Source organism: Lepidochelys kempii, chromosome 8 (genome assembly GCF_965140265.1).
Source record: "Lepidochelys kempii isolate rLepKem1 chromosome 8, rLepKem1.hap2, whole genome shotgun sequence".
In the NCBI taxonomy this organism is placed as follows: domain Eukaryota; kingdom Metazoa; phylum Chordata; order Testudines; family Cheloniidae; genus Lepidochelys; species Lepidochelys kempii.
Window position 1 is genome coordinate 74565033 of NC_133263.1, and position 24267 is coordinate 74589299.

General features: G+C 42.7%; 2 protein-coding genes across 11 annotated transcripts in view; one reads left to right on the forward strand and one right to left on the reverse strand.

The window, feature by feature from the left end:
* The window catches only part of CCDC18 (coiled-coil domain containing 18), a 72849-nt gene extending 62790 nt beyond the window's left edge, over window positions 1-10059 (reverse strand). Inside the window, exons 1-4 of one of the 10 annotated variants that reach the window (XM_073357037.1) lie at window positions 7648-8836; window positions 1583-1733; window positions 1227-1401; window positions 815-985 (exon numbers count right to left, since the gene is read on the reverse strand). In XM_073357037.1, the coding sequence (XP_073213138.1) occupies window positions 815-985; window positions 1227-1401; window positions 1583-1733; window positions 7648-7657 (507 nt within the window). In that variant the 5' untranslated portion in view covers window positions 7658-8836. Of the gene's footprint in view, window positions 1-814; window positions 986-1226; window positions 1402-1582; window positions 1734-7647; window positions 8838-9644; window positions 9882-10002 lie in introns of those variants that run through there. The other 9 variants (XM_073357028.1, XM_073357027.1, XM_073357030.1 and 6 more) reach the window with 9 other exon arrangements.
* A 127-nt stretch (window positions 10060-10186) lies between these two features.
* On the forward strand, window positions 10187-23662 carry TMED5 (transmembrane p24 trafficking protein 5). The gene is made up of 4 exons (XM_073357038.1): window positions 10187-10536; window positions 12817-12914; window positions 13978-14155; window positions 18155-23662. Exons 1-4 carry the CDS (start codon window positions 10351-10353, stop codon window positions 18371-18373), a joined length of 681 nt encoding a protein of 226 aa, XP_073213139.1. The 5' UTR covers window positions 10187-10350; the 3' UTR covers window positions 18374-23662.
* The last annotated feature ends 605 nt before the right edge of the window (window positions 23663-24267 follow it).

Genomic DNA, 24267 nt, shown 5'->3' on the forward strand with positions numbered 1-24267 from the left:
GGGGGGGGGGGGGGGGGAAGAGGCAGTGGGGAAGAAAGGGAGGGTGGAATAGGGCAGAAGGAGGAGAATGGGGGCAGGGGGATAGAGAAGAAAAAGAGGATAAGACAATCATGGGGGAGGGAAGCAGGAGCCCTCGGCAGACAGCTGAGGCTACCCCCTTAAGGAGGCTCATCAAACCCTCAACCCTGACAAACCCTACCCCCCCACACACCTGGCCTCCTCTGACAAATCCCCACCCCCAATCCCCCACCCCACTGATCCCCAACCAGCTGCACCTGGATCCTCTGCAGACCCTCCCATTGAGCCCCCCCACACCTAGACCCCCCGAACTGAGCCCCATATTTCCACACCCAGACCCTGCCCTGTGCTGAGCCCCAACCACCTTCACCTGGATCCCCAGCAGAGTCCCATTGCCCCTGTGCATCCAGATCTCCCTCTGAGCCACCTGCACCCAGATAGGTTTCTGTGTGGGGCAATCTCCCCACACTAAGCCCCTCTACTCTTGAATCCTGATGGGCTGAGCCTGCCCACCCACACCTGGCGCAGAGCCCCAGGGTGTTTCTGGGGCAGGTCCAGCCCTTACACTGTGTCAGGGTCAGGTTCAGCCTCACTGCCAAGTTTGTGATCAGAGGAAGGGGGGGCTTCAGGGTGATCTCCCACCTCAGTGCAGCCAGTGGCCTATGCGCCTCACTGCCATATTGGAGCCACATTTATTTATTTATTTGACAAATAAAATTTGCAGAATTTTAAAATATTGTACATATAATTTTTAGGCACAGAATTCTCCCAGGAGTAATCCTTCTAAGATACTCACTCTCGTTTTTGACTGAGTCAGTTCAAAGTTGATAGTTTCAATTTTATTCATTAGACAGTGGTTCTGGGAAGTAAAAGATGCATTTTGCTCTCGAAGGGCGTTCAGCTTCTCTCTAAGATGCTCATTTTCTTGTTCCATACTTTTATTAAAAGGAGCGGACACTGGGTAAGACTTGAGGTTAAAAAAAAATATATATATGTATATCAACAATGCATCTTTGTAGGCCAATCTTACTTAACTTTTTAAAACATCTTATTTCTATGACTTATCAGCAATATGTTACCATGCTTAACTCCCCAGTGCTTACTATATATTAGCTGAGAAGCCTACAAATGAAAGGGTAAAGTCAAATGTTCATAAAAATCACAAATGTGTAAAACAAACATGGCACCAAAAATAAATAAATACTTACTTTGGTTTGGGATTTTCTTTGAGAATCCCTGCTCTGGTGGGACATTTTACCAGCACTCTTATGAGCTGAATAATTTTGAAATTCAGTGCAGCTCAGCTCATCAAGATCTTCCAATGTTAGTCCAACAAACTCACTGAAATGAGAGCTGTGGACAGATTGTTCACTCGAACTAGTACTAGGATACAAAAACAAAACAATAATAAGCATTCCCCCTCCAGTAGTGTTTTTACCAAATATAACAGAAACAAAACACAAAGACAGACAATGAGTTACAATAATATAGTGAATAATATAGATTTAAACTACTGGAAAGACTTACAGCCTAGTTCTCTTCTTTCTTTTAAATACACACGTACCTGGAAAGCTCTTCCCCTAGATTTTGTAGATTTCTCTCAGTCTTCCTCAGTTGATTCCTTAATGCCTCTACATTTGCAAGCAAGAGTTCTTCATCATCATCTTTTTTATGGTAAATCCATAAATTGGATTCCATTGGTACTCTACATTTGTCTAAAATAAGTTTAATATTAAAATTTAGTTTGTCATCATTGTACACTATTTCTAGAAAGTAGCAGATATTTTTTCAATATTTTAAAAGGTTTTATGTATATTTGTTTTCCTTACATACAAAGTCTCACTTATTGCCTCCTTTCATACCAATAAAAACTTGAAAGCATATCTATATACAATTGTTTTTACTTAGCTATTTCTTTATTCTCTTTGTTAACAAATATATTTGTGTTTTAATATGCACATCTTTCCTACGCCTGAGAAGTGACAGGAATGAGCATACTAGGGTTACTAAGTACAAATAGCTGAAGAATAGGTTTATTTTCTAAAAAAGAAATAGAATAGAATGAAGAATTGGCTTATGATCTAGAAAATATGTACCGTTGATAGTCATTAGGCACATCTGCTCTTTTCAATTAAAGAAACACTGCACAAAATAAAAAAATATTTAACTCTCAGTGCATCTCACTTACTTAAAAAAGTCCTGGAGCATCAGGGTGGATAAAAATCAATTATTTAAAAAAAAAATTGGATTTTATTTAAATCAGGTTTTTTTGATAAAGTGCTTTTTGAGGCGGGGGGGAAAACCTATCTAAAGATAGTTTCAATTAAGATACATTATAGCTCAAAGAGATCTCATCATGGAATAGGAATTATAAATTCTAATTCTATAGTATGAAACAATATATTCATTTAATGTTTAAGAAAAGTTTTGAAAGTAAGTTCCAATAGTTCATGGATCAGGGACCCAATTTTATGGAGTTCCAGGGGCTTCTGTATAGATTATTTAGGTTAATCTTTCTATCTACCCAATGGGACTCAGTGCTCAGTCTAGAAGATACCACCAGAGAGGCTCAGTTTTGCAGTTCTCAAACTGTAGATTTGTGTCTCCAGAGATAACATGCTTGTTAAACAGCAAAAATGTTTTAAATAAATAATATATAGAAGTGAGAAACAACAGACAGAGCTCAACCCTATTCTCCCTCTGCAAATTTGTGTACAGAGAGTCAATCCCTTACCTCTCTCTAAAAGTGAAAAGTTTCAAAAAGTTCAATGAATAGAAGATTGTTCAGGGTGGTATAGATCTGGACAAGGAGAAGAAGCCTGGAGAGAAATGTGAGAAGGGAGGGACAGGCAGCAGAAACAAAAGTGAAACTGTTTGAGCAGCATATTCCAGAAGTCTTGAGGTCTTTGAGTGTAGCCTTCATTGATTTGAGATCTACCATACCATTCTCTCACTAGAAGGGAAAACCTAAAATGGCAGCAGGCCATAAGAGAGACCCAGTTTGGGAATATTTTAATGAAGTTCCTCTACCTGTGGGTAACACAGGCATGCATGCAAAATGCAAACAGTGCAACAAAGAAACGCAAGGCCTGGCTGCCCGAATGAAACAACATCATGAGAAGCGCTCCTTCTCAGGAGGAAGCTGCGCTGAAGATTATGAAAGGAACATGTCTGAACATGCAGGATCTTCAGGTGGTTAAACTTTTTTTATTTCATACTTCTTTCTTAAGGACTGCCCATCTTCCTTCTGGACTTGAATTCTCATGTTTGAACAAAAAAAATATAGCTGTTACTCTAGTGTACTACCATTTTAGATGCAGTTGTGATAAAAAATAAATAGCTGAAATAGGCAGAACTTCCTTTTACAATTTCACTTTTAAAGTAGTACGGAGTGTCAGTGAATGCAATGAGGAATACTAAATAAGCAGTATGGTAATAATAATTAAATAACTGCATTGACTTATTTTGTTTACGAGAATCCATCCTCAACATACAGGATTCTGAAGACTATCCACCTTCAAGATCGCCATCATTTTCTATAGTTTCAGAGTTATCTGCCAATGATAGTGTTTCAATCACATCATATATTTCACATAGCCACAGTAGCAAAAAGAAAAAGAATTCTCCATCATCCAGAAACAACCACAGAAAAATTTGTGATAAAACCCAGCAAATTACAAAAAGAGGTAATTGATGAAAAAAATTGCCCGGTTTGTTTATGCAACAAACTCTCCTTTCCGTATGATTGAGAACCCACACTTCATTAACACGGTTCAGTCATTAAGACCAGGATACAGTCCACCCAAAGGAGATGTCACAGGCAAATTGCTGGATAAAGCATATGAAAGAGAAACTGAGCAGCATGCAAAAGGTCTAGTGGGTAAAACTGTTAACCTGAGTCTTGATGGATGGAGCAATGTCCACAATGATCCTGTTGTATGTGCTTGTGTGACAACAGAAGAAAGTAATGTCTTCCTTACAGAAACAATTGATACATCAGGAAATGCACACACAGCAGAACACTTACAAGAAGTAGCAGTAAAAGCTATAACAAACTGAAAAAAAATTCAAATGTCTAGTACGCAGCTTGGTCACAGACCATGCTGCAAATGTATCCAAGATGAGAAGAAATTTAGAAGAGAGTCCCAAGCTAATAACATACAGTTAAAGTGCTCATTTGATACACCTCCTAACCAAAGACTTCAGTGTTCCAGAAATAAAGGTTAATGTTGTTGAAATTGCAAAATACTTCCGTAACAACCACTTTGCAGTACCTGCTCTGAAAAAAGTGGAAGGAACCAAACTAACTCTCCCACAAGATATGCGATGGAACTCAGTAATGGTCTGTTTTGAGCACTATATCAAGAACTGGCCTAATCTGATGACAGTTTGTGAACAGAATCGTGAAAAAATAGATGGCACTGTCACAGCCAAAGTGCTCAGCATTAGGCTTAAGAGAAATCTTGAACACATGCTGAGTACCCTGAAGCCTATTTCTATATCCTAGAACAGTGGTTCCCAAACTTGTTCTGTCGCTTGTGCGGGGAAAGCCCTTGGTGGGCCAGGCCAGTATGTTTACCTGCCGCGTCCGCAAGTTCGGCCGATCGCGGATCCCAGTGGCCACAGTTCACTGCTCCAGGCCAATGGGAGCTGCTGGAAGCAGCAGTCAGTACGTCCCTCGGCCCGCGCTGCTTCCAGCAGCTCCCATTGACCTGGAGCAGCGAACCACGGCCACTGGGAGCCGCGATCGACCAAACCTGTGGATGCAGCAAATAAACAATCCGACCCAGCCCACCAGGGGCTTTCCCTGCACAAGCGGCGAAACAAGTTTGGGAACCACTGGCCTAGAACAAAATGCAAGGAAATAGCTGTTCTGTTGCTGACACTGTTCAGAATTGGAAGGAATTGAGTGAGATCTTAAAAGAGAAATATGCAATGACGGAATTAAATTACAAGCATTAAAAAAACAAATGGGACAAACATGATCTCCAGCTCATTTTCTTGCAAATATTCTCAATACTCAGTACCAGAGTCAAACTTTAACTGCTGAAGAAGAGGAGTTGGCTATGACATGGATATCCAGCAATCATCCATCCATAATGCCAACTATAATAAACTTCAGAGCTAAGGGTGAACCATTCAAGAAATATATGTTTGCTGATGATGTTTTAAAGAAAGTCAGACCAGTGAACTGGTGGAGGTCACTTAAACTCTTGGATTCAGAGACTGTTGAAGTGATCATCTCACTTTTAACAGCAAAAACAATAAGGAGTCCTTGCGGCACCTTAGAGACTAACAAATGTACTTGGGCATAAGCTTTCGTGGGCTTTTAACAGCAGTAGCTTCTTCTGCCGGTGTAGAAAGAATACATAACGTTGTTGTTTTAGCCCTGGTCTACACTAGGACGTTAGGTCAAATTTATCAGTGTTAAATCGATGTAAACCTGCACCCGTCCACACGATGAAGCCCTTTATTTCGACTTAAAGGGCTCTTAAAATTGATTTCCTTACTCCACCCCTGACAAGTGGATTAGCGCTTAAATCGGCCTTGCCGGCTCGAATTTGGGGTACTGTGGACACAATTTGACGGTATTGGCCTCCGGGAGCTATCTCAGAGTGCTCCATTGTGACTGCTCTGGACAGCACTCTCAACTCAGATGCACGATTGTCTGCCGTTGCTCTGACGCAGGGAGGGGCGACTGACGACACGGCTTACAGGGTTGGCTTACAGGGAGTTAAAATCAACAAAGGGGGTGGCTTTACATCAAGGAGTATTTCAGGCAGGACTTCATGGAGGGTTCCAATAAGAAATGGTGCACCTAAGTTATTGTTCTTATTGGAACAAGGAGGTTAGTCTGGCCTCTGATTGATACATGGCTAGATTTACCTCGCTGCACCTTCTCTGTGAGTGACTGCAGTGTGACCTAGAGGAATGAGTCCCCTAGATGGGGGACGAGGGGGGGGCTTGCAAATGAGTACAAAACAAATCTGGTCTATTTCTTGTTTTGATACACTCCATCTATCTTTTACATCTTTGGCTGGCAGCAGATGGTGCAGAAGGACTGCATGCCATCCACATCTCAGGGCTGCTCGGCAGAAGATGGTACAATAGGACTGCTAGCCATCCTCATCTCTTGCCTGCCTGGCAGAAGATGATGCAATACGACTGCTAGCAATCCGTATCACCTGCCTGCTCACCATAAGATGGTTCAATAGGACTGACTGCAGGACTAAAGAGAATGACCTGATCAAGTCACTCCAAATTTAGTCCCTGCGCCCATGTCTGCCCAGGCGCTCCTGATCGACCTCACACAGGCGACCAGGAGCACCTCGGACATGACGATGACGGCTACCAGTCCTATTGCACCGTCTGCTGCCACAAGGCAATGGGTTGCTGCTGCTGTGTAGCAATGCAGTACCGCGTCTGCCAGCACCCAGGAGACATACGGTGACAGTGAACTGAGCGGGCTCCATGCTTGCCGTGGTATGGCGTCTGCACAGGTAACTCAGGAAAAAAGGCGCGAAACAATTGTCTGCCCTTGCTTTCACGGAGGGAAGACGGGAACGGGGTCCTGACAATATGTACCCAGAACCACCCGCGACAATGTTTTAGCCCCATCAGGCATTGGAATCTCAACCCAGAATTCCAATGGGCAGCGGAGACTGCGGGAACTGTGGGATAGCCACCCACAGTGCAACGCTCCGGAAGTCGACTCTAGCCTCGGTACTGTGGAAGCACTCCGCCAAGTTAATGCACTTAGAGCATTTTCTGTGGGGGGACACACACTTGAATATATAAAACCAATTTCTAAAAAAACGACTTCTATAAATTCAACCTAATTTCGTAGTGTAGACATACCCTTAGTTAAATAAAACAATTTAAATGTCTGTCTGGTGATCTTCTCTTCCTAATACAGCATGGCAAGAAAATCCTCCAAATATTAATGATTAACCTGTTGAACTGGAGATAGTTCACCTCCCAATGACTTCATAAATACCTGCTCCAATTAGCTTTGATAAATGAAATAACCAAACAATTATTCATTTTCTGATATAGCTGTAAAAGTATTCTGAAAAGTTTTCAAAATAAATCACTTTAAAAATGTATAGGGTGTATCTTCCAAAAATGAAACCTACATCTATCTGTGAGTTGTGAAGAATATATATTAAAGGTTGTAACAACCAAAAAAAATGCACTTTTATGTAGAAATCCATGATTAAATCAAGTCTTCCTGACTAGTGATTTAAATTGTAATTTAAATCAATGTGATTTCAAATCCACCCTGGTGAACATGGACACTGTGAGGTACCCTAATTTTTTTTTTGATCAAAGGCAGAAGTGAATTTCAGAACCCAGACCTCTCATATAGAAAACACAATGCCCTGAGCTCTCACAATTCAGATGGGGGACCATTAGCAAGTTAGCAACTACTTTCAGTGGTCAGAATGGTACACAAGGAGAGAATCGCCAGAACCCAAACCACATAGGAGTTTATAAGTGGAAGACCCATGCATTACATTTAGACCAGAAAAAAAACTGATAGCCAGTACAATCTACACAATACAACTGTTGTGTGTGTCTCATGCAAGTATATTTAACTATGCTTTTATCACCCAGGTACCTGCATACCTAAGAACATCACTAATGGAACAAGATGTCATATTCTCCACTAGCTGAAGTTTCCATGTGATCTTCAACAGTAGCCCCACACAGAGTGCACCAGTGTCGTCCAGCAGCTCCCACTGGCCCAGAGCAGCAAACCGCGGCCACGGGGAGCAGCGATCAGCCGAACCTGCGGACGCGGCAGGTAAACAAACCGGCCCAGCGCGTTAGGGGCTTTCCCTGCACAAGCGGCGGAACAAGTTTGGGAACCACTGGTATAGTGGACTGACCTCTCATTTCATCCTTAAAGTGGCTCCTCCCAGTCAGACTCAAGACACATTGGCAAGGAATTCTGGGGAGAGGGGCCTTCACCAGCGAGCATGCCCAGTGCCACTACACACATACACAGATTAGACAGGCAAACAGAAGCAGGTGGGTGAGGAGGAAGAAAGCTTTATTCATACAAGTATCTGCAACAGCAGCAGAGAGGAAAGAAACCTTGCATGGTGCTTTCTTTACCCTTGTGTGTCGTCGTCCCCGGATCTTCTGCTCCCAGTACCAGCCCTGCCTCTAGGACTGAGCCCCTCCTACCCAGCCCATAGGAGTTTTTTTAAGCGCAAGATCACTTTCTGAATTTAAGTGCAACCCAAGATCTACCCTGCCCCTTCCCTGAGGCCTTGCCCTGCTCACTCCATCCCCCCATCGCTTGTTCTCTCCAACCCTCACTCACAGTTTCACCGAGCTGGGGAAGGGGGTACTGGAGGGGGTGCAGGCTTTGGAGTGTGGAGGGGGCTCCGGGCTGAGCCTGGGCAGGGGTACAGGAGGGGATGAGTGTGAAAGCTCTGGGACAGACTTTGGGTGCAGGAGGGGGGCTCTGGGATGGGGTGGAGGTTGGGTTGCGGGAGGGGGTTTGGGGTACAGGCTCCACCAGGGGGCTCAATGATGGGACAGGGGGTTGGGATATGGGAGGGGTGCAGGCCCCTGTTGGGCAGCACTTACCGCAGGTGGCAGCGCAGCAGGGCTAAGGCAGGTTTCCTGCCTGCCCTGGTCCCGCTCCTGGAAGCTGCCGGGACATCCCTGTGGCCTAGGGGGGCTGTGTGTGTGTGTGCGCGCACATGACTCCGTGCACTACCCCTCCCCTCCCGGCCAATGGGAGCAGAGCCTGAAGGCAGGAGCAGCGCCTGGAGACTCCCTATCCCCACACAGGGGCACCATGCTGGCTGCTTCCGGGAGTGGTGCAGGGCATGGGCAGGCAGGGTGCCTGCCTTAGCCCCGCCGGACTTTTAGCAGCCACGGGTTGGTGACCACTTAGGTTTACCACCTTTCAAATGCAAAAAGCCCAGCACCCCCACTACAAGGCAAGCCCGCTGCAACCTCAACCCCCAACCACAAGGCAACTCTGCAACTCCCCCTTCAACAGCCACTTATAGTATTTAAGGAGATAACACATACGTAAGATTGAGAACATCCCAGGCTCCTCACTCTAGCTGACTCACCCCCCGCCCCCCTCCCACACAACACACACGCGGTGGGCTTGCGCGTCGGTGGGCCCACAGCTACAGTATTATCAACAGTTATGATCTGTTATCGCTTAAACTGCAGAAGTGGGACCACTGCTGCATCTGTAGCTGGGCACAGAAACCTGTAATATTAGCTATCCCCGTGTATTGTCCGAATAGCGCCAGGCTTTAGACCCACGGAAAAAAGCCCAAATTACATTATTTGTCTGGCAAATCCGTTAAAAAACACACACACACACCACCAGCCAAGCCAGTCAAACACCAGCCCGGGAACCCACCCCGGCTCCTCGGCCCCGGAGCGCAGCACGTCGCGTCGCTCAGCAACGCAGCTCTCCACTTCCCCATGCAGCCCCCGGCTAGGCAGGACCAAGAGCAGCAGCGGCGCCGCCACCGGCCCTGGCCTGGGGATCCCGCCGAGCCGGGCTCGCACTGTCCCCGCAGAGTGAGACCCGGGCCCACCTTGCGGGAGCCCCGTGACCGTGCAGCCCAGAGCCCCCCGCCTACCTTCCCCAAGTAAGGGGGTTGGCTCACCGCCAGGAAAGCCCCTGTAGAGCAGCGTCTTCCCGCACCCCCTCGGGGCGCGCTGCTGAGCTCTCTCGAGGGCACTTCGCGCTCTAAAGCGGTCCCGAAAGGCGCCCCGTCGGCGCCCGTTCGTTCGAACCGCGCGGGCCGTTACATTCCGAGGACAGCAACAGCCCTAATTCTCCTACTACGCATGCGTATTTCACCGTCCCTCCTCCCCCCCCCCCCCCGCCGCCGCCTTCGCCTTCGCCTTTTCCTTCCCGCCTGGCCCCCAGGGAATGGAAGCCTGATGTCTGGGCACATCCGCCCACTTCCACGGGCATCGAACTACATTTCCCACCACATGAACGTTGGGGGCGGTCCTTGAAGAAAAGCCTCCCTTCCCTTTGCCGGCTGGCAGCGCGGTAGCTTCCTCCCTGCCGCGGGAGCCTGACGGGGCGGTGGAGGGGCGCGCTCGCCGGGCGATGTTGAGAGCGCTTCCGGGGCGTGGCTGCCGCGACGCGATTGGGCCGCGGGCACGGGCTGCTCCGCCCCGGGGCCGGCTGCTCTCGGCCGCAGCCGCCTCGGGGGCGCTCTGGCAGGCTGGACTCACGCCCGCCTCCGTATCCGCGAGAACGTCCTGTTCCTGTCAGCCGCGGGCTGGGCAGAGCCGGAGCGCGCCGTGCCAGGCCCAGCGCTGCCCGCGGGGATGGGGACAGCGTCCCGCCTGCTTCTCCTCCACAACCTGCTGCTGCTGCTGCTGCCGCCGCCGCCCGGCGCCTTCGGATTCGTTCCCTCCCTGGACAGCGACTTCACCTTCACGCTGCCCGCCGGCCGCAAGGAGTGCTTCTTCCAGCCCATGCGGCAGGGCGCCTCGCTGGAGGTCGAGTACCAGGTGAGGGGACCCGGCTCGGGGCGAGCCACAGTGGGCGGAGCCGGCCCTGCATCCTCAGCTGCGAGCGTGGCGGAGAGCAGCTTTCCCGCCCGGCCTTCTCGGTGTGCCGCCTTCGCTGCAGCCGCCTCCTGCGGCGCCAGGCGGGAGCGGGCCCTGCAGGCTGAGCAGGGCTGGGTGCTCTCGCGGCGCGGCCTGCAGAGGCTACCTGGCTCCGTTGTCAGGAAGATTTATTAGCCAGGCATAAAGCTCGTTTCCGGACCCCGCGTCCCAGCGATTGGCAGTAACGGGGTAGGGGGAACCCAGGAGTCTTCCTGCCTGTCACTGGGGTTACTGGGTGGGCAAATAGGCCTGGGAAAGGCAGACGGGACAGTGAGGTTCAGCCTAGGGTTTTATCCCTCCAGGATTGTCCTGGAGTCTGTGGGAATTAAAGGCTATATCATGTGATGAAACCTCCAGGAATAAGTCCAACCAAAACTGGCAACCCTAGTTCAGCCATCTCAGAGGTGCGTCTGGAAACCAGCCCCCACCACAGGATGGAAACTTTTAGCCAAGGGGAAAAATCAAGGAAAATGCTAGATGGGCCTCTAATGTCCACACTGGACTGCCAGGAGCTCAGGTTCAAATGTTATGCAAACGATCCTCACACAGCAAACTTCCCGACCTAACTATGTGTGTCTTCCAGAGTTTGAAGGACTAAGCAGATAGTAGCAGGCAGGCAAAAAGTTAAGGTCCTTTTTATGCTGCTGAGGCAATTATGTGTGGAGGTCAGACTAGATGATCATTGTGGTTCCTTCCGACCTTAAAGTCTCAGTCTAAAAGTTTGTTAAAGCAAAAGAATGATGGGGTCTGTTTTAGGCAGCAGATTGCGATGTATAGTCCAGCAGGGTTAAAGTTAGTAATCAGCCTCCTGCAGTTCCATGCAAATATGTAGTGTTCTCTGCTCTTGCTCAGTTTCTGTTGTTTTTCCCCTCCATCAGTCTGTATGATCAGCTTTATAGCTTGCCATACTTCTATAATAAATTAGCTGTTGACTTATAGGGTCTGTTTACACAGATTTTAACAATGTTTGCAACTAGGTTCTAACTAATACAGTTGACTCCTTACACACTGTGTCCACCCACAGCTCACTAGTAGGTAATTCCTAACTGTGTGGCTGTGCCATCTTTTAACCTTGTTGTCACACAAATGCCAAGATGCAATTAAGGCTAACACAATTCTTCTGTATAGCTAGGACTGCTTAACTTTACTTAAATTAGCAAATCCTCCTATATACAAAGGTATGTTGAAATGTGAAAAAACTCTCACAATTCTCAGACCTGCCTTCAGATTTCTGTATTTTTTTCAGATGCACTTACACAATAAATGGATAAAGGACAAGAACAGTTTCTTTCTGACTGAAATTCTCCAAAGACATGTTCACAATATAGTAAAACAATATGAAATTGATACAATGTGCTCAGATGATATCGCTATATCAAAGTTATATCACTACTTATCTTTCATTCTGGTCACCTTTTTCCTTAATTATTTTCTTCCTCCTCCCTTTCAGTAAACCTCCAATCTTGCATCTACTGAGGTTATTGAAAGTTGTGCTATTGACTTCAGTAGGAGCAGGATTGTGTCCTGAGTGAGGAAGGTCTAGTCTGCACTTAAAAGTTGTACCAGTTTAACTCTTTTGAGTAAAGGTGGTGTTTATAAATAGTTATAATGATAAAAGCCCTAGTATGGACCAGTAATACCAGTATAAAGATGGCTTATACCAGTATATTTATTTTCCTTTCCATGTGGGAATAGCTATGCCAGTATAAAGAGCCCCTTTATACTAATATAACTGCATCCATACTGGTATAGTTAAAGCAGTACAACTTTTTAGTGTTGATAAGCTCAAAGGGTTTGATCCTGTGACATACTAAATGCCTTCAATTCCTTTTAACTTTGATGAGAGATGAGAATGCTCAGCATCTTGCTGGATTGGGATCCTAAATCTGCAGTACTTCCCTGACAGGCAGAAAACCACTGGAATCTCCTTTTCTGTGGCTGTAACTAGCGTGGTGAGTGTGCATGTCTCCTGCACTACAAACTCTGATCCTGGAATTTGAAACTGTGTAGCATCTTTCTGGCAAAAACCTGGTTCTGGTTAACTTGGTTTGAACTCTAGGGTTGATGAATTCACCCTTTAAATTCTCTCTGTATCGATTCCTTTACATAAAGTGTTTCTTTTCAACAATTCAAACAGGAGTTTTTCTTTTTTCTTTTTTTTTTTTTTGGCTGACTGCACAGGTTTTAGACGGAGCAGGATTAGATGTTGACTTTTACTTGGAATCTCCAAAAGGTGAAATTCTAGTTTTTCATCAGAGAAAATCAGATGGAGTCCACACGTAAGTCTAAAATCTCCAAACTTGAACTCAGTATTATATACAGCAGTATTATAGTTGCTTCAAACAAATACAAAACTTAAAATTGAGTATTTAAAATCATGGTTTTTCTTAACAGTTGTAAAAACTGGTTGTATTGTTAATCTAAATAATTTCATGAATGTAGACTATAAGAAGCTTGTTAGCTTGTAAAATGCTTGATAAATTCACATGCTTCAATTACTTAGTTTATTGTTATATTATAGGCTTTTTTACTAAGCAGCTTGAGCACACAAATATTTCATATATAGGTACTCTTAATTTTGTATTAGTCTATTAATACGTCATAGATAGGCTCCTCCAGGAGTGAAGGATGTTTGACTTGCCATAGTGGTGGTCTGTTTATTGGCAGTCAACAGCCAAGCTCTCCCTATTGTGGAGTTCCAAAAGGTCTTTGCTGCAGGGTATTTTCTCTACTAAAGTAATCTGTTCACTCTTTCAAGTAATCATTTATTTGGCATACTGGCAGTCTGATCTCTTTCCAGGGTTTGGTTTGGTTTTTTAAACTTTGATATCAAATGTACCTTCTCAAATATTTGGGGCCAATATTCATACAATTAAAATTAATTAACTTCAGTGGAGCAGGGACCATTTGTAAAGATGAAGATTCTATCCCCTCTGCTCCTTTTGCAACCAGTGGTCAATTTAAACTTTTAAAGGGTATTTCTATTTTCCATAGCTAGAAGAAGTGGCTGCTGTCTTTTATTTTTAAAAGTGATTGTGAGCATTAATCTTTCAAAGCTTTAATTTTTAAAAAATAAAGTGAAGGAAAGCTACTACTCATCATACTAAGATTTAAGATCATCTGAGTTTGTTTTCTTAGAAAAACTTGTAATTTTCGGTTCTGCTATCTCATTCCCTAGTGTGTCCTTGCATTTCATTTATTTCTATTTATGTATAGCATATCTAATTATTTCTGTTTGCATGACTGTCATAATCACATAAGGAAGAATGTTAAAAAATGTAAGTTTAGAGCCAGCATTAAAAATACAGTGTAGTTTAAAGATGTATGTTTGCTCATATACAGGGTGGAAACAGAAGATGGAGATTACATGTTCTGCTTTGACAACACATTCAGCACCCTTTCAGAGAAGGTGATTTTCTTTGAATTGGTCCTAGATAATATGGGAGAAGGAGAACAAGAGGACTGGAAGAAGTACATTACAGGCACAGACATGTTGGATATGAAACTTGAAGATATTCTGGTAAGTATTCTGCTCTACAGCATCAGATGGTTGAGGTTTAAGAGAATCTGAAAAACTCATATCATCATTCTGCCATGGGAATATGCCTTAGTCTTGTTCTATGTGAGGGCCTGAGCAGCTGGGAAAGAGAGTGATCAGCTGCGTTCCTCATAGGACATTATGTTCACTCTGTCCCGTATTGAGGGGGGCCTGTGGTTAAAGAGCAACATTGGGAATTAAAAGATCTGGATTCTAGTTCCAGCTCTGCCATGGATTTCCTGTGTGGCCCACCACAAGTGATTTAACCTCACTGGGTATGTCTACACTGCAGTTAGACCCCCATGGCTGGCCCATGCTAGCTGACTCGGGGTAAGGTGCTGTTTAATTGTAGTGCAGGTGTTTGGACTCAGGCTGGAGTCGTCTGGCCTCTCAGAGCCTGCGAGGTGGAAGGGTCCCAGGACTTGGATTGCAGGCCGAGCCCAAATGTCTACACCACAATTAACAGCCCCTTAAGCCCGAGTCAGCTAGCACAATTAGCCTGAGCCCTGCAGGCCCAACTCAGCAGGCATGGGCCAGCTGCGGGTGTCTAATTGCAGCTAGACATACCCTAAGTGTCTGTGAGTAATAACTATCATAGGGGAGCTTTGAGTCTTTGCTCAGTGTGATTTAATAAGTTCCTTGGATGAAAGGCACTAAAAAGTACAAAATATTACTATGGTTATTAAAACAGAATCCCAGTGTGCGTGTATAGTGGCAGGTTTTTTCATTGTTTTGTGTCTGTGCTTATGGTGACTTAAGGTTTATTTTCGACCTGGAGCAATTAACTTGATCGTGTACATATAGCATTTGGGATCAAGCTCAAGCTCATTTTGAGTGAGCAAGTGACTTGAAGGCACAAAGAAAGTCATAAATCTGACCTATTTGGTAACTATATATACACAAATGTAAAGTGGCTACCTCTTCATCTTCATAAGATAAGCAAACATATTTCCTAGAGGAACAGCAATAGTGCTGCTGCTGTACATCTCAGTGATGGCTGCATTTCAATGATGGGCAAAACGATTACTACCTACCACTTACTGCATAACATAGTATGAGGCTTAATTAGCTGACATTTGTAAAGTGGTTGGATGATAACTTCTGTATAAATATATATCATCATCATTCTTAGGCAGAAGAGAGAGAGGGGAAGAGAAGTGATCAAACTCACATGCATATAAGCTAGCCCCCATTCCCAAAAGTTGCCCTGAAATGTTGACAAATTTCTCTGCTTATATATGCCTATATACACGGTACTCTTTTGCTTTTCTTCCATGTGGTGTTTTGGTTAATCACAAAGTATATACAGTCCTCGATCTGCCAGAGGATAAATCAGTTTTGCATATTGTTTCATCTAAAGAATCTTCTGTAGCCCTGAGGATTCTTCTACTTGTACGCGTCCACTACCCTGCTACGTAAGGTCCAACAACACAATTTTCTTCCTTCCAAATGAGAGATTGGATGGGAAATATTTCAGTGTGTGTTTATGCCTCACCTTGCACAGTTGGAAGGGACTGTGTATGCAGTAGTCTGAGTCCTTTCACTGGCCACCTGCCTCCCTTCTCCACATTGGAAAAGGGACAAACGAACAATGCCTCCAATAGCTAAAAGGTGGTAATACTTCTCTCAAAGGGATGCTCTGCTCAGTCTCTGTGGTAGAGTCAGAAGCACTTGTTGGATATATCCTTTGATGTGTCTCATAATTATGCTGTTGGATAACTCTTGTTCTCATCTTGGCTTAGTGCCCTAGTCACTATATAGTAAATGGGAATAAATAGCAATTAACAAAGATGGGGAAAGAGGAAATAAGTAAAGCTTTAATATAACTAATACTTCTAAACAGTGGCTGAGCTGTTTATCTGAGTAATACAACTGAGGACTCAACCTTGGAGGGATGCAGATGAGAGTTGAGGGAGAGCAGTGTTAATCCACCAGTCAAGCTAATGAGCATGGTATTTTGTTGATGATGAAATACAATGAAGTCAACTGCAGGGAGTGGCTTCCGTAGTTTGTTGAATTGGCAAAGACATTATGCTATGCACACACTATGTCCCAAGGCATTGAGAAAATACCTGGGAGGGATATTATTTTCATGGAGCCCTTGGAAATGTTTCTGTGTCAGTGGCTGGCCCTCATGGCTGCCCAACTATCCTTCTGCCCCCTCCCTCAGCGGGGCGTGCAACTCATAAGCACACTGGAGCCAGCCTGCTCCTAGTTCGAAATCAGAATAACTGAAAATCCTAACGACAGGCACTCCATACACCATTTGCTTTAAGTGGTATCACTGAAACCATATACTGGCTTTACCCTGTCTCCACTGCCTGCATCCCAGTCATAGCCTTTTCCACCTCCCTCGCAACAGCATTCAGTTCACTGTGGGTGTAGAAGCTTGCTCTCATTGCTGTGACAGTTTTTTCAAACTGTTGTATAGGTTCCTCTGCACAAACTTTGAAGCAAATACTGAGTCCTGGACAATAAGGCTATGCCTGTGCTCGTTTCAGTAGCGCTTAGCAGGCTACAATACTGAGCCCTGAATTTACTGAGAAAATAGAGTCCTTCCAAAAAAGCAGAATCAGCATGCACTAAAAATTTATTTACATACCATCTGCTGTCCCACAGACTACTCATCCATGTAGAAAATGATCTAGTTTGTGTATCAGGTCCTATTTCCTATAATAAATGAAAACCAGGTCTTTCTTTCCTAACACAAACCAGAACTTAATAGAATGTTTAAGATGCCAAATCCTTTCCGTATTTATTTTAAATACATTTTAAAATATTGAAAATTAGATTATCCTTCACTTCCCAACAGAAGATAAAGATTATAATTAGAAATATTAACTCTTAATTTCTAAAGGAGTATAAAGATGCAGAGGTGGGATGTTAATGCCACAACTTTTACAAGCAAGAATCTGAGTTAATGTTCAGACAAAGTCTGCCAGTCCTCCTTTTTAAACAGGGGGCCATACAAATACATAGGAGAAACAGTCAACAGTATAAGCAGTAGGAGAACACACTCAAGAAATAAAGTTACCTATTACCTGAACACAGTTTGACTGCTGTGTCAATAGGTGCTCTATAAATAAATAAAAACAACATACTGTATGCTAATGCTAGCTCATTTTGTGTTAAAGGGTATCTTGGTCAGATAATCCAGCTGAGAACAGTTAGCTTTGTTTTGCAGTCCAGTAGTGCAGAATGGAACTGTTCATGAGCCACCTGATACAGATAATGGACCACTCAGATATCTTAAAGATACAGATTTGCAATGATGTTGGTTTGAAGCTGTACATTGTGAAATAGCTTGACTAATTTTGATTATTAAATCTAAATATAGCAGTTTTGGTTTATGTCCATCTAGTTCTACATAAAGTATAGTGCTGGTTTAATCTAAACATTTAATTTAATCTAATTTAATCTAAACATTCAGAGGACAACAGTATGGTGTCTTTCCTCTAATAATGTAGTTGCCATATCAGATGCTTGCTTGACACAGTATATTATAGGACATGGTCACATGGTGCTGGTTGTGAGCACCTCATCTTTGGTCTTCATGTCCCACATGGGTCTGACATAGCCCAAATTTGTTTACTTTTAGGGCATTCTGCTCTAAGTGTCTCTCTTTCTTCAGCGGGTGGGGTCTTCTTTTGTGAAATAGTTGTGGATTATTTTTAATGGATTTGTTAAAATGTCCAGAGCCTGGGATAAATATTACGTATTTAAATTCAAACACATGAAAATATACACAATAAGGCTAAAAAATATTAATGAAAAGTTCATAATGTGTAACATTCATCAGTGAAGTAACTGTTACCTAACCACGAAATGAAAAAATGGTAGTGACACATGCACAAATAAAAACCAGCAATGTGAATGATAGTGTGAGAAGTGTGATATGTATTTATATTAGCAGAAAATGTACTTCTGTTTCCTTCCAAATGATTTTACATTCTAAAAAAACACTATTCTGTTTCTTACCAGGAATCCATCAACAATGTCAAAGCCAGGTTAAGCAAAAGCCTCCAGATTCAGACGCTGCTCAGAGCATTTGAAGCTCGTGATCGAAATATACAAGAAAGCAACTTTGACAGAGTGAATTTTTGGTCCTTGGTCAACTTGGGAGTAATGGTGGTGGTTTCAGCTGTTCAGGTTTACATGCTGAAAAGTCTTTTTGAAGATAAGAGGAAAAGCAGAACTTAACAGCAAGTGTGATCATAGCAATAACCAGAGAGGAGGGGAAAATGCAATAAACTGCTACAGCAAAAGGGACTGGTGTTACCTTGCTGCTTGTTTTGAATAGACATTATAATCAGGTTCTTGATTCACATATGACTAACATGAACAGAATACCTTTGCCCGCATCCTTCCATCTCTGCAAGCGTTACTAACAGTCTTACTGGTGCATCTGTTTTGTTGGTTTGTTGCATTTGTAATGATTCTTACTAGATTATGCATAATACACAGAATGGTGGATCAAATGCAAACCAATGTTAATACCTGCCAGACAGTCATCTTTTCATAGTCACTTGAAAACCTTTTTATGTCCGCCTAAATAATAATTTGTTTTTTTACAAGTTTTTAAATAAGCATTGAGTAAAGTTACAGATGTGCCAAAGGATTGAGGCCCACCTATGTAGGCTATAGCTATTGTAAGTTCTCCGTAAATGTACAAAATTTCCTTGAGTCTTTATTGTATAGCATAATACAGAAACACTGGGTTAACATTTGTGAAGTGGTTAAAATGAGAAGTTATTTTTTCACTTTTATATATATATATAGTTATATATCTCTCTATATATATCAGCACTTTAAAGAGACAGTTAATGTGAAATTTAGTCAATTTATAAACTAATTAAAAGTAGCATCAGACACTATACCTATCCAAGTCCTTCTGCCAGTTGTTGTGATTGTACAGTCCCATTTTCCTGTTTAGTTGGTTGTTGCTGTGTGAAAGGTCCACTGGAACAGTGATAGTGACCATACAAAGTACAGTCAGATGCACAAAATAAAATGGCATTATTTAATCTTTAGTTATTGTAATCTTAGATATTATAACAGTAGATACATTCAGACAGAAGTGAGTTTTTTCAGATGACTGTGTTCCTTTCATAGTTTTTAGGTAAAATTGTCTGGAAACATTAACTTGACATTAAATGTTTATATACTTCCAAAATCCTTTCTATATTACTAATTTTGCTAAGATGTTTTGCTCCTTGAGGTCAAGCAGGTTTATGCCACAATTTGTAGCAGTTCACAAACTTCAGAGCTAAAGTTGTTTAGCTAAACCCGCCCCACAAAAAAAACCCAACAAATCTGTAGTCACATAACTATTTTCATTCTACTCCCCTGAGTAGTCCTATGAAATTAATGGGACTACTTGCATAAATAAAACAGAATTTGGCCCTAAATTTTGAGATTTATTTGGAGCATGAATTGATTAAGCAAGGTAATGCTCAATCATAGAAGCAGTTTGCTATCTTTCTCAATAAAAAGGCAAGTGGCTTGCATCAAACCTACCATTTCTTTCTGCTGAGGGAGTGGAAAAATACGTCTCATCTGTGCATTTGTCTTCTTTTGTCATAACCATAGTATTTTGAGTGCAGTTTAAGTATTTTGTAATCAGCCTAGATTCAAGCCAAGTGCCAACCCAGTGGAAGTGCCCATAGAAAATTGTGTCAGCTCTGAAAGTCCATGTTAAGACTGCTAGGGCTGTACCACTGTTCACATCAGCTGTCTTTAAAAAGATTTAAAACATTTGGTCTAGCCTAGGTATGCAAGTGTACTGCCTGTCTTTGAACTTGGTGTTAAGAATTGAAACACTACAACTAGACTGTCTCCTTTGTGATCACATCTGCCTGAAGGTCATTATGCTGGAGGGCCCAGCATTATCTCCTATAAGAGGATGGGAAAACATTTTTCAGTGCATGGACTTATTAAAATGCAGTCATTGTGGCAGAGGTGTATTGGCCACTTTTCTCTAGCAGGGGCTATCATATATAGAGATTACACTTTAGTTTCAATTTCAGATGTATGAATGAAGACTAGCAATAACCCTTTTAAATTACTGCTTTTAAGAAAAAAATACTTTAAAAGGTGCTACTGACTATATGACTTCAGGGGCAGCTGGATCTGCCCTCTGTTAGTCTGGGAACATAATATAGTAAATTCTCATTCGATGGGCAAGTTAGTGATAGAAAGGTCTAAGGGAGGTGTCATTTGATCTGTACAAATTTGCAGAATCATAATTTCAAGGTGTTACCCTCTGTGGTGTGGGAAGAGGGATTCATTGTTCGTCCCCTCCCAGCTCCTCCAATTGGTGGACATTTTGATCATAGTGTCATTGGAAATGGGTCAGGTTTGGAATCACACTTCACAGAAGTTGTGTGAAATACTATGCGCTCCCAAATCAATCTTGCAGCTCATCAAATGCTCACAACCCTGCAAATGTTTGGCCAGCAGCCTGCCTTGTACAGAGATGCGGGAGGGTGGCACAGACAAGGATCAATGTGACATGTCTAGCAGTGCTGCTCTAGACTGAGACAACACTGAGGATGACTTTGATGAATAAATGTTTTCAGTTATAAGTGTCAAGGCTAGATTCTTTATGATTGCCAAAGATCAATCTCTTTACTTAAGCCATGCATCCCTGTGTTAAATCATAATTAAAAAAACATTTTCTCAAATATATACATAATTGTTCTAGGTTTGGTATGTTGATGCCATTGTGTTTGTGAGAGAAAGGGCTTCCAAATGATACCCAACCCGTAATCCATTTCAAATGACTTTTGTATTATCAAAATTCCACCAAGTGGGGGGGGGAGGGGGAGCACTGAGTCCCTCCTGCCATGTTGCAGAGGGTGACACCATTGAACTTATGAGCCTGGAGATTTTTACAAATTGAATTACACCATCCTTACCTTCCTTTCATTAACTTGTCCACAGAATTACACATGCTCCCACAGTGTATTGGATACATCTGTAGTTCTCACCCTTTCCAGACTACTATATCCCTGAAGCCCAAGCCCTGCCACCCAGAATTGAAACATGTAACTTAGCTGTGTGAGGCCCTGGGCAATTGCCCTGCTTGCCACCCCTTAACACTAGCCCTGACCTTGCAACTTCCCTAAACCTATGCCATGTCCCCAGGTTGAGAAACTGATGTAGATGAGTTAATGTACCCTGGAAGACCTCTGTGTACTCCTCAGGGGTATGCGTATCCCTGGTTGGGAACCATGGGATACATCATTCTTTTGGGTAGGACTCCCTTCAGAGCATTCTTTTGGGTAGGACTCTCTTCTCCCTTAATTGATGAGTGGGGCAGTGGTAAGCACCATGAGGTATTCCATTTCTCCAGGGACTTAATGCCCTATACCTAAAGTATTTGCAGAACAGGGAACAAGTAGTAAAAAGATCTCCTCTAGGCCTGGTCCAGAGCTCATCGAAGGCGTTCAGTGGAATGGCTCCCACTGACTTCAGTAGGCTTTGGCTCAGGCTCTTTTGAGTACAGGCAGACCCATGTTCCTAGGGCTCTGTCCTTTTAATAGAAGATAGAAGTGATGCGGCCTTAAATGTAGCACCACAAATGTGATGCTGCACCACAGCTGTGAAATGCTGCATTCTTTCCATGAAGCTGTGACTAAGAAGTCTACCTCTGACGTTAGGCTACTGTATTCTAGCTCTTAACTCGGTTATTAGAACAACCCTTCCTATTGTAACTTCTTCTCCATAACAAAATCCCCATCTCATAACAAAAAGTTTTAAACAGAGGATATACTATAGATGCAGCTGTATGAGACTTTGTCAACTGAAAAATATTTATCAGTGGCCATGGGTGAAGGATATGGGGTTCAAACTTAGACACAATAAATGACGTTTTAAATGGGATGTTGGAGTAAATTGTTCTTGTGTTTTGTATAAAAGGTACAAATCAAATATTAACTGAAATAAGGAAAACAAATCTAGTGTGTAAGATGAACTGTTTTTATTCTGTGCTAAGTAATGGTTAAAGTCTGAGGATGTTGAATAAAATTATATGCCAGAAGTTTAGATTTTACAATAAATAAGTCTAAATTTGTGTTTGTGCACACTAATTATAACAGTTGTAGGAAGAGCACTGCATCTTTGCACACTCTACCCTCCGGGCTTGATCCTTTAAAGGGCTAAGCACTCTCAGTTCATACTGACTTCAACAGGATTTGAGGGTGCACAACAGGTCCATGACTGCTCAGTATCTTGCAGGATTGAGCCTTAAAAAGAACAAGCATTGTAATACAGACTGATTGCGTAGCACACAGCAAAGCTTCATGACTTCCACAAGGTCAAAGCAAGTCCACAAAGCAAGTCATTCAAAGATTGAATTTCCAGAACTACTTGTTCTTTTAAGAGATCGGGTTTCACTTGATAACCCTAGATGGTAACACCTGTAAATTCAATTTAATGGTAAAAGGATTAGGAATGAAACCTGTGCAAAAGATGATTATAATTTATTTTCAAGTAAGATCAATTGACCTTTGAGTTTCTGCCTTGCTTGAAATATATACCACGTTTCTTCTCCAGTGTATAATACTCCCTTGTGACATTTCTTTCCTTAAGAGATGTCTCCTCTAAATTTAGTGGTGAAATTCTGCTCTCCGTTACCCTAGTGCAGAAGCAAACTAACTGACATTGAGCACAAACTCCAGAGTTACAATGGTGTGAGATCAGAATTTGACCCATGTCCTCTAATTCTTTAAACAGTAGGGGGGAGAACCTATAGTTTTGAACCTACATAATGTACAAATCCTGATTGTCATCATGCTTAAAACTTTAAATATTTACATCTTCATTAAATGTTAACAATCTTCCACATATGCATGTGACTGGATAGTAGGAGTAGCACTATATTTTTTCATAAAATACTAGGGGTATCACACACTGCGCAATGAAAGCAAGCCGAGATTGTGAAATGAAACATATGTTGCCAGGTGTTTGTGTGAATTTCATCCTGCCTGTGGAACTCAAAACTCCCCCAATATTTTAGGGGAAAGGAAAGTGAAAAAATGCAAACAATTTTTGGAACTCTTTAAGCTTTCAATACTATGTGTAAGGAGGATAGATAGGGTTTAGGAAAAGTAATATGTGCAATCTTAAGGAAATTATGGTAAGGTTCATAAATGCTACTGCAATTGGCTTAGTCTAGTTTCAAGATTGCTAGCAGACAAAACACAGTTAAGAACCAGAGTAACTAAATAATTCTGTAATACAGTGGTCACGGAGGTTACACAATGTGTCTCAATTATTGCAAGATACGATATCCCTTTGACAGTAAACTATTACATTACACAACCATAATACGTGCCAACAGAAATAATCACTGACCTTTTATTCTTCCCCTTGCCATGAAAGAATGCAGAAACATCCTGGCATAAGCTAGAAATTTGCACATGACAAAGCATTCTCTCTCTTCAAAAAGGGGCAATATAGCATTTACCATCTGTTGTGGAAATGCCTCTCCTACTGTTCTAGCTTCTCTTTGCCATGAGCTTGTATGCATGCAAAAGCAGGCAATTCTCCATCTGTTAAATACTTATTGCCAAGTTTCAGGGGATGTGTGTTATAGACTTAACTGGGTGGACTTAGTAGGACAAAAAGGGCTACATATTTCAAGTCAGCAAATACAGTTACGATACTGTATTCAAGAAAAAATGTTTTATACCTCTATAAAGCAACCCGCCTCTCTTCTAAGGAGAAGTGGGCAGGGGAGAAGATGACAAAGGAATTCTGGATTCCCAGTTGAGCTGTTTAGAGTCAGATTTCTAATTTTGAGCTGAATCCCACAGTTCTTACTCAGGCAAAACTCCTAGTGCTATAATCAATTTGAAATTTTTAATTGAATGTTTAAATGTTTAATGTTGATTGAGTGAGAACTGCAGAATTTGGTCCTATGTGATCATAAAAAAATCAGTGGGCCATCTGGCAGCAGGAGTAGGCCAGCTTTTGGGAGGGAAGGGAGGAAGATATTAGTCCAATTTTTTCATTATTTGCAAGAATAAATAAGCTTCTGAAATCACACTCAGTGTCTAGCTGAAAGCAACTGAAAAGAGGTTGGTCATTCA

Coding starts and splice junctions, on each gene's coding strand:
- TMED5 (XM_073357038.1), top strand. CDS start 10,351: ATGGGGACAGCGTCCCGCCTGCTTCTCCTCCACAACCTGCTGCTGCTG. Junction 10,537..12,816: donor CGCTGGAGGTCGAGTACCAG/GTGAGGGGACCC, acceptor CTGACTGCACAG/GTTTTAGACGGAGCAGGATT. Junction 12,915..13,977: donor AAATCAGATGGAGTCCACAC/GTAAGTCTAAAA, acceptor GCTCATATACAG/GGTGGAAACAGAAGATGGAG.